Source organism: Eleutherodactylus coqui, chromosome 10, assembly GCF_035609145.1.
Source record: "Eleutherodactylus coqui strain aEleCoq1 chromosome 10, aEleCoq1.hap1, whole genome shotgun sequence".
Lineage (NCBI taxonomy): Eukaryota > Metazoa > Chordata > Amphibia > Anura > Eleutherodactylidae > Eleutherodactylus > Eleutherodactylus coqui.
In genome coordinates, this window is record NC_089846.1 from 15,249,604 (window position 1) to 15,259,688 (window position 10,085).

The following is a 10,085-nucleotide window of genomic DNA, read 5'->3' on the forward strand; positions in this document are numbered from 1 at the left end:
GTGCCCACCCACTAGCGTTTTTTTACTGCGAAATTCGCAGCGTTTTTTTTTTCTGCAGGGGTCTTTGGGCTATGGGACATGCAAAGCTAAAATCGCGATCGCGCAAAATCGCGATATCGCGGTAAATCGCGATTTTGCGCGATCGCGATTTTTACATTACAAGTCCCATAGACCCCCTGCAGAAAAAAAAAACCTGCGAATTTCGCAGTGAAAAAAAACGCCAGTGGGTGGGCACCCTCAGGGGAGAAAATAGTTATATACACTGTTTGTCAAAAACACTCCGGCCCCCAGAAGAAGTTGCCGCTTTTTTGTAAAACCTCAGTTCCATCTCAGGCAGATCTGTAAATGCTGGGAGTTGTGCTGATTAGATGATTGGTCTTGTCACCGGAGGCCCTAAAAGTGGTTCCCCCCTTGGCCTATAAGAGGCTCTCGGAGGCCCCTTGTGTGTAGTGACCTCTTCTTCCGCTTGTGTAGAGCTTGTTGACCACTAGACGCCTCTATGACGCAGAGTGGAGATTTCACCCCGTTACCAGAGGGGGGCGCATTATTGGGATGTGAGAGGCTGAATGGTCACATCGATGAATTGTCCCCACTGGGCGATTCTGACCAGACTGTTAGGAGGTGTTGGGACCAGTGGATGGGGGCACACAAGGTGACCGGGCTCAGGACCCCCCTACAGACCACCAGTAGAGAGGAGTGTCTGACCAGACTGTTAGGAGGTGTTGGGACCAGTGGATGTGTGAGGGCACACAAGGTGACCGGGCTCAGGATGCCCCCTACAGACCACCAGTAGAGAGGAGCCTCTGACCAGACTGTTAGGGGGTGTTGGGACCAGTGGATGTGTGAGGGCACACAAGGTGACCGGGCTCAGGATGCCCCCTACAGACCACCAGTAGAGAGGATAGTCTGACCAGACTGTTAGGGGGTGTTGGGACCAGTGGATGTGTGAGGGCACACAAGGTGACCGGGCTCAGGACACCCCCTACAGACCACCAGTAGAGAGGATAGTCTGACCAGACTGTTAGGGGGTGTTGGGACCAGTGGATGTGTGAGGGCACACAAGGTGATCGGGATCAGGACGCCCCCTACAGGCCACCAGTAGAGAGGAGCGTCTGACCAGACTGTTAGGAGGTGTTGGGACCAGTGGATGTGTGAGGGAACACAAGGTGACCGGGCTCAGGACCCTCCTGACAGACCATCAGTAGAGAGGAGCGTCTGATCGTCAGACAAGCATGAGCAGCTCCGTTTCGTTGTCCACCATCTAGAGACAGGGGGCGCCATCGTTACAGGCTTTTGTGTTTTCATCTGTTTTGCCCAAAAATGCAATAAAACAATCCAAAAATCACATGTACCCCAAGGTGGCACCAATAAAAACTACAGCTCTTCCCACAAAGTAACGAGCCCTCACTGAGCTTTGTGGCGGGAAAATACAAATGTTCTGGGTCTTAGAATGCAGATTTAACAGTTTTTATTTTAAAATGTGTTATTATTGTGTGAAGACTGGAACCTCCCTCTAGACTCGACATCGCAGGAAGCGTCCGACCCACAGGGGACAGTCATCGGGTTATATTAGAGTCATTCCATGTAAAGGGGCCTAAAAACAAGAAAAAGTCCCCAGCTTCATGTCTCGGATTTTGGTAAAAATGGGTGTATTACAGGCTCAGGGCGCATTCAGACGACCGTACATCAGCTGGGTTTTCACGCCCGGCCGATATACGGCGTCCCTCTGCAGGGGTGGAGGCTGCAGGGGCCCAAATGACAGGTTTCGAGGCCCCCCTTCCAGCAGTTTTCAGGCTTTAGAACCATTATAAGTTTGCAGGACGTCCAGTTTTTAGCTTTTATAATCACGAAGTTCCAAATTTATTATGAGCTAAAAAATGCCATTTTATTAATTCTTGTGCGGCCCTTGTAGACCCCCTAAACAGATGACGTTACCCCCATAACTGTTGGGACAGTAAACCCTGCCCATCCGAGAGGGCGCCATATCCCGCATACAGGGTCGTCCGCCTCCAATACGGCCGTGTAACCGCGCGCCCATCCCATCCGCGGAGGCCTGTGCACCGCGAGGTCATGTGATGCGTCATTCGTTAGTCGACGACCGCATACGACCCCGTTCGCATCTGCCGCTGATTCCATCACTATTTGATAAGTAATACCGCGTTCCCCGCCACAACCTCAGCGGTTCCCATTATAAGACGGTCGTGGCCAGTGATTGCTGCCATGTGACCACCAGCTTTTGAATGGCCACTGCATCCACCTCATGCCCACATGAGCAGATGTCGGGCCGCCAGCACACGTGCTGCACTTCTGCCCGCACAGGTAAAGGCCTCATAGCTGCAGCCACTTCACAGCAACGGGCTCCCTCCACACAGTTTCCATGGCGACCGACAACGCGGCCGTTATCCCCGCTATACTATAAGAAGACGGCGCCGGCAACGAAAGGGTTGCAGGCCACGGGTGCGGGGTGGGCGGAGCCTCGTCACACACCCACCTCCCCCCCCCCCCTTCCTTCAACACGGCGGGAACTGAAAAGCGCATCCACAATCTCCTGACTCCTCCCAGCCACGTGATGCAATGACGCGTTTACCTTCTCGCGGGGACCAATGGGCTTCGGTTAGCGTCCCTGACGTTCCACAAGACACCCCCACGTCGTCGGGTCGCCCCACCCTCCTAGGAGAGCGAAGGGGGAAGTAGGCGTGACCGCTGCGTCCCCAACATTGGTCTTCTCCGCCCCATGGGGGAACGACCACCCCTTTCTAGGGGAGGTGGTACCGTCTAGAGCGGGAGCGAGTGTTGGTGCCGAGCGCAGTGCGTCCCTCCCCCCTCCTTTCTCTCACACACACATTGGTCGGGAGCGAGATTTACCTCACACAGCAGCGGCCATCGCGCTCCCCGCTCTTCTCTCCCGCTCTAGGTCGTCGACTCTTCTCTCGCACAAGCCGCCAAGCAGGAGCGGGGAATAGTCACCGCGGCGCCCCGGCCCCCACCCTCCCAGGAGCGGTCCCTGTGCCGCCGCCGCCTCACCGAGGAGCTTCCTCTCTCCTCCTCCCAGCCAGCAGCCAGGCCTGAGCCTGCACCCCCTCCCTCCTCACCCTTCTGCTCCGCCGCGCTCCTCGCCTGCTACTCTCCACGCAACATGTCGGCGCCGGCGGCCAAACTTAGTAAAAAGGAGGTGAACTCCAACCACGACGGGGCGGACGAGACCTCAGGTAAGAGCCGCGGCTGCTGGGGGGGAGGCGGCCATTTTCCGCGGCGGAAGGCGGGCTGCCTGGGGCACAGCGGGGGAGGCTCCCCGTGCGGAGGGCCTCGGCGGGCGGCCGTCCGATGGGGTCTCGGCGGGGGTTGGAGTCCCGGCCGGCCGCTGGCGGGTTTGTACTCGGCGTTGCGCAGGAAGTCGCCGCCGCTTCATTGTCCTCCGCCATGATGCTTCCGTCCGGATCCGCATGGCGCAGGCCGCGGGAAGGAGGAGGGAGGCGGCGAGCACCGGGCTGTGCGGGGGGGCCTCACTGGGCCGCGGCCTGGCCTCGCCGCCTCCACGTGGGTCCCAGCGGCCTGCGGGGTTTTGTCCTTCCCGCTGTAGTGAGCGCCCCCTCACTGCGGCGCCGCCATCCCACGTGTGAGGCGCTGTGCTCCCCCCGCCGGGAAGGTGACCGTGGTTCAGCCCTCCCGAGCAGGATTATTATTTTTTTCTTGGTACAGTCTATTAAATTGTGATCATCAAACAACTTTATTGGTAGAAATCCCCGCAGATGCAGATAATTGTGTCCTCCATCTGTGTCACGTGGGGAGGGCCGGCTTATCTAACAGGTGGTGGGGGGATCCGGGTGCAGCAGGCAGTTGTGACCTAAGTTTTAGTGATCCGCCGCCTGGTTTTGGACTGTTTGGTGCCCAATAACCTATAAAGCGGACGAGTGTTTGCAATGTGCTGGGCAGAGGGTGGTCTTCACCTCCCCCGGACCTAATTATAAGGGTGTGTTCACATGGGGGGCTTCACCACTGAATGGGCCGCCTACCGAAACACCATCAAAATCCATGATGGCTTTTTAAAACTTATCTGCATGCGGAATTGGGGTGCGACAGGAATTGGGGTGCGGCAGCGCGCTCCTCCTCAGAATTAGGCGTGGGGGTTTTGTCAATAGAAAGTGTTTTTAGCATTAAAAAACGCGTTAGAGGACTTGGTGGATTTTGACACGGTTTTAGGCGAAATTAGTTAAAATAATTCCGCCGTGTGAACATAACGCTACGAGGGGCTTCACACGTCTGAGGCTTGTTGACCCACCAGCCATGTGGAGCCATTTAAAAAGCTCCATGTGGAAGATTTACACAACAAATCTGCAGCTTGAATATTATTGCGGCTGTGCAAGGGTTAACATCCGTGGCGCCCCCCCCCCAATAAAAACCGTGTCCCCGTTTGCTCCATTTGGGTGCTGATTTCATGACTACAGTCTGTAAGCGTATCTGCTGCAGAATGTCCGCAGTGGGTACGGCCGCCTTATGGTATGTTCACGCGGTGGAACTCTCCACAGACTTTTCACGTGAATTCCACCCTTTTTTGTCAAAGTTTTTGCCGTGCATACAAGTGCAAATTTGACCGTCGGGCACAATTCTGACGTATTTGTGCATCAAGAAACTTTAGTGGTAATCCAAGCGGAAACGTCTCCTAATTCACACATTCTAACATTCTGGGATAAAGACGCGCACAGATCTGCGGCAGCCGCCGTTTCTAGAGGCGGGTTTCATGCAGAGCAGCAAGTTCCAGAGTGTGCGTGCTCCTGGGGTGCTTCCCACGGGGCAAACTCTCCACACAAAAAAATCTGTTTCCATGGGTAAAATCTTTAAAAATCCGCCGCTGCGCATTATCTGCGTAGAACATCTGCAGTGGAAATCTCCCCCAATCAGCAGCTGTGGCTTGTGGTGCGAAGTCCGGCCTCTTCGTTGAAGTCTATGGCAGAACTTCACAAGTTTTCTGCACTAAAGTCTCTGCTAAAGTTGACATGTGGACTTAAGTTCTGCTCCACAGGTCATTTTGCGCACTGATTTAGTGCTGATTGTTTTATTTTTCGCCGTGCAACATGTGGATGAGGGCTCAAATCGCATCTAATTGCTGCTATGGGTTTTCTGTGCAGGAAATCCGCCCCGTGTAAATATGGCCCAAGGCTAGATTCATTAGGAGCCCTTTTTTGCGTCTGTAATGAGTAATGACGGACTGCTGGCCTCCTGACTCAAACTATCATAGATTTCTATGGTGCCCTGAGTTCAGGTCAAGATGCCCCCAGTGGGGCCTTAACACTCAACCGTAACCCCTTCATGTGATAGCGGCCTACTTGTAATAGGTACATGCCCACAGTGTTATCTTTCACTTACAAGTGCTATCCTTAATTGCTTACAATTCGAATACCCCTTTTCTTAATGTCCTCATTGGGGGACAAGGTAGCCGTGGGGTGCCCCTTTATCACTTATCCACTGGATAGGTGATAAATCAGTAAGGGGCCTGGTCGGTAAGACTCCTACCAATCAAGACTATGGCACTTGTAGCGAAGTGCCAGACTTGGCATGAATGGTCAATACACTGGCGGTGTGACTGGCCAGAGTGGGGTGGCTTGATGCGATGACCTTCCCAGATTTGGAGTGCCACATCTTATTTATGGACTGACCCCAGGCCGGTGACAACCTCTGACTGTATAATATAATGACCTGTATGATGTCTCGTTGCTTTCTGAGATTGTAGAAATAATGCCGCCTTTTCATTTTCCAGAAAAAGAGCAACAGGAAGCAATTGAGCATATTGATGAAGTACAGAATGAAATAGACAGGTATGTAATCTTGAGATCTGGTAAGAAGTGTAACTTGGAATAAGATATCTTACATGGCACACAAGTCGCTGCTTTAGTTCTGGGTGAATATTTTGTGGGGTTTTTCAAAATTTTTTTTTCAAATTTTTTTATATAGGTTCATTATTAATGCCAATGTTTTTCCTTTCACAGACTGAATGAACAAGCCAGTGAGGAAATCTTGAAAGTAGAACAGAAATACAACAAACTCCGCCAGCCATTCTTTCAGAAGAGGTCAGAATTGATCGCCAAAATCCCAAATTTTTGGGTCACGACATTTGTCAACCACCCACAAGGTAAGAATGTATAGTGGTATTATGAAGCGTAGGTACAGTTTTCCTGTTGCCTGCAAGTATTACTGTACACCCCACAGCAATAGGAACATCAACTGCTATACAAGGAGTGTCTTTAATATGCTTAAAGGGAGGTCTGGGGAAAGAAATAAATTGAAATCCGCTCAGCACTGTAAAAAAAAAATCACACATTCCTCTCCCACTATGATGGTGGCCGGTCCCCCTTCTGGCTCCAGCGGTCATGGAACATGCTGCGACCAGTTACTAGCCGATTCTCAATAACATACAGCCAGTAATTGACTGCAGCAGTCACATGTCTTTGTGATGGGACGTCATCACTGAAGTTAAAGTTCAGCAATGGATTGAGTCGCAACAGGGTGGTATGTAGTGCGGCTTTTATATTAGCGCTGAGCAGATCTCAGTTGTTTTACCCCTTTAGCTTGGTGCTGATAAGTCTCCCGCTCTGCATTGAGTAAAGGAATAGCAGAACTCATGCTTTTAGCCATTAAACTAAATGTTGCTTTAATCTTCCAAATGAGAGCTATAGTGTATTGGCTGGGATCAGCTGCTTCACGTTTCTCGTTTGTTAGTTTCAATAAGTCGGATACTTTAAATCAGTCGAATCCTATAACTTTCTGGCTTGTAGTATTGGGATTTTTAAATTCTCCAGGCACCGAAACAAACGCCAAATGATGTGCTTTTGTCTGACACGTAACGTTTACATGGGTTTCTAGTTTACCTTTTTCGTGGCGCAGGCCTGCTTCATAAATACCTAATTTGTATGTTGTGTTCGTTTGCAGTCTCTGCACTTTTGGGTGAAGAAGACGAAGAAGCTCTTCACTATCTGACCAGGGTGGAAGTGACAGAGTTCGAAGACATAAAATCCGGATACAGAATAGATTTTGTAAGTCAGCCGGCGGGCTCGTCACTGTAATAAAGGTGGTTGTTGTTGACTTTTTCTGATTGTTTATTTTGTGTTCTGCAGAACTTTGACGAAAATCCTTACTTTGAAAACAAAGTTCTCTCTAAAGAGTTCCACTTAAATGAAAGCGGAGACCCATCCTCAAAGTCCACAGAGATTAAATGGAAAGCTGGAAAGGTACAGGTTCATTGCTTCTGTGGAAACATCACCTGGTCTATTAGATTTGTGCGCTTTTTGTTACATGTAGGCTATTTTCTGTTATCGGTCACTTAAGGCCAGTGAGGGGTAGACAAGTGGTATTCACACCCAAAAGTCACATCCCGTGAATGCTCAGTTACAGCAGCCACCCTCCAATAACTGTATGTACAGGCTTTCTAGCATCAACAAAGGTGACCATTATGCTCTTTTGATTTAAAAAAAAACCGTGCATTTCATAAGGTGTCTTGCTACACTTAAATCCTCAGGGGTTTTATGATCTGACATGGATTTCTTCAGGAATGACTCCATTCTTCATAGGCTTCCAGTGTTGCAGCTCTGTTCATTCAGCTCCAATGCCACACAAACCATGCAGCAGTGGAACTGTTTATGGAAAGAAGCAGCCATGTCTTTGATCTCATATAACCACTTTAAACTGACTTGAAATAGAACGGTCCCTTGGGATGCTCACACAGGAATTTCTAGGAAAAAGCTCTGAATTGTAAGGTCATTAAATGGGTTTTATCTGTGGTTACCACTAAATGGATATCCTGTCTTGTAAGTATTAGGTTCTGCCAATTAACACCACAGTAAGTTAGTTTTCTCTAGACTGTATCATCTTTCGCAGTGGGGATGTACAGAAAACCTAATGCACAACTTGTCTATTGTCTTGGCTGACTACACTTTGGGTTTTGGGCTTTGTGTCCTAATACTTCTGTCTGTTTTAGGATTTGACAAAACGTTCCAGCCAAACACAGAACAAAGCCAGCAGAAAGAGGCAGCACGAAGAGCCTGAAAGCTTCTTCACCTGGTTCACAGATCATTCGGATGCCGGGGCAGATGAGTTGGGAGAAGTCATAAAGGATGACATCTGGCCAAACCCATTACAGTACTACCTTGTGAGTGGCTAGACAGTCAGTATAATTCTGCAAGCTGTTTGAGACTTGGTCACACTGATCGGTTTACATTCTTTTTAAGGTTCCTGATATGGAGGACGAAGAGGGTGAAGGGGAGGAAGAAGATGATGACGATGAAGAGGAAGAAGGATTAGAAGACATTGATGAGGAAGGAGATGAAGATGAGGTTGAAGGAGAAGAGGATGATGATGAAGACGAAGAGGGAGAAGAAGCGGAGGTATGTACGTAACTCTTGTCACTTATTATGCATGCAAATATTTTGTAGCAAAGTCCAATCGTTGCCTCTTATGCAACAATTCACCTGAGTAAATGGAGTTCTCCTGCCTGAACTACTTCTGGCTAATAAGACACTTTGGTTACTGGTGCATCTACAGTGTCAACTAAGGGAGCAGTTCTGATATTGGGGCACTGCTTTATATGCTGTTCTTTTGCATAAGGGAATTGTGTATCGTTCAGAACAGCAGTTGCCCTTAAATCAGATTTTGTATAGGACATCAACATAAAATATCAGAGCCTGACAATGTAGATCACCTGTGCAGTGCATGCTGATGTACACCTTAGATTTATATGGGGCGGAGGACAATGTAGTGTATAGAGGGGTAGCCTGGCTAGCCTTTTGCATGATGCCCAATTATTTGTGTTCCAGTGAGATAATTAGTGTCAGTAGCAGCTTATAACTACCAGTAGTGGGCGTGTTTATAGGCTGACTATGTACAGATGTAGCAATCATTAACTTGACTGACACGTTGCCATTGCTCGGGTTGAGGTGTTTTAGTTAATTTCTAATGCATTTAATGTTCATGACAAGTCAGATGTTTCACTAGTGCCGATTTAGTAATTGTACAACTATTGACTAGATCTTTTGTTTGTTTTTTTATTTTGCAGGAAGATGAAGGTGAAGATGATTAAGATTGCAATGTTTGGATTCCACCCTTTTTTCCTTTTTTATCCAGTCCCTGGGAGCAAGATGCTGTTGTGTTTTCTTTTCTTTTTTTTTTTTTTCCTTCCCTTCCCCATTTTTTTTCTTACCTTTCCCCATTTTTTTTCTAATTTTATTTTTGTGTGTGTGCTCGGTCGCCTTGTTCTTGGTCCTTCCCCCACCCCCTCCTCTCCTCTTTATACCATGGTTCATAACTTTATTTTTTGGGGAGAGGTGAGAACTGAGTAAAAATACAGTGGAAATCTCTAAACCTGTCTTTTTGTTCCCAAGTCATTCTTCTCCATACAATAAGATTATACATTGTATCATCCTATGGTGTAAGGGGCCCAAATGCTCCTCTGTTTACCACCGCTGGTGGGAGGCTGAGGAGCGTCCAGGACCTTGTGATAGTGCATAGCAGCGGTCTAGCTTTTTTCACTTTTTTTTTTTCTTCCCCCTCCTGTGTATATTGGGCTCAGAGGTTACACTGTTTCCATGTGAATATGGACAGATAGCATTTACCAACATGTATCAGTCTATTTTTTTTTTTTTCTTGTTTAAAAAATAATGAAAAAGTAAAAAAAAAAAAAATAAAACAAACTGGGGAGGGTTAGAGTGTTTGGGGGGGGGGGTTTTCAGAGACAGCAGGGAGGGGGGTGGGAGGGATAGGTTGGGCATTTTGGAAACATGGCTTTTTCTCTTTGGCATGTTTGTGATGTTTTTGATGACATCCATGCAAATTAAGACACTTTTAAAACAAATTAAACAAATCCGGTGACTCCGCTCTGACATCCTTCAGGGCCTCCCCTTAAAGGACCCTGCAGGAAAATATTAGAAACGGACATTAACAAACTTTTTTTTTTTCCCCTCTCCTCTGGAAAGATAAATGCTCAGTTTTAAACGTTAAAGTGTACAAGTTGCTTTGTTACAATAAAACTAAATGTGTACACAAAGGGACTACTGGTTTTCACTTGGATGCTGCCTTCTTCCCTGCCTGTGTTCTCACAC

At 48.4% G+C, this 10,085-nt stretch overlaps 1 protein-coding gene across 2 annotated transcripts; it reads left to right on the forward strand.

Moving 5' to 3' along the window:
• The first annotated feature begins 2,806 nt into the window (after nt 1-2,806).
• On the forward strand, nt 2,807-9,352 carry SET (SET nuclear proto-oncogene). Of its 2 annotated transcripts, none has more exons than XM_066580357.1 (8): nt 2,807-3,209; nt 5,756-5,813; nt 5,985-6,127; nt 6,925-7,028; nt 7,110-7,223; nt 7,970-8,140; nt 8,220-8,379; nt 9,044-9,352. In XM_066580357.1, coding segments are annotated over exons 1-8 (825 nt in total). In that variant the 5' UTR covers nt 2,807-3,136; the 3' UTR covers nt 9,046-9,352. The 2 variants fall into 2 exon arrangements, with proteins under 2 accessions (XP_066436454.1, XP_066436453.1); XM_066580356.1 differs by having other exon boundaries at nt 2,809-3,209; nt 8,220-8,375.
• Nucleotides 9,353-10,085: the final 733 nt, after the last annotated feature.

Excerpts from the sequence above, each read along its gene's own strand:
- SET (XM_066580356.1), top strand. The coding sequence starts at position 3,137 with ATGTCGGCGCCGGCGGCCAAACTTAGTAAAAAGGAGGTGAACTCCAAC. Across the intron at positions 7,029-7,109 it reads CCGGATACAGAATAGATTTT|AACTTTGACGAAAATCCTTA; the intron begins GTAAGTCAGCCG and ends TGTGTTCTGCAG. Across the intron at positions 8,141-8,219 it reads ACCCATTACAGTACTACCTT|GTTCCTGATATGGAGGACGA; the intron begins GTGAGTGGCTAG and ends ATTCTTTTTAAG.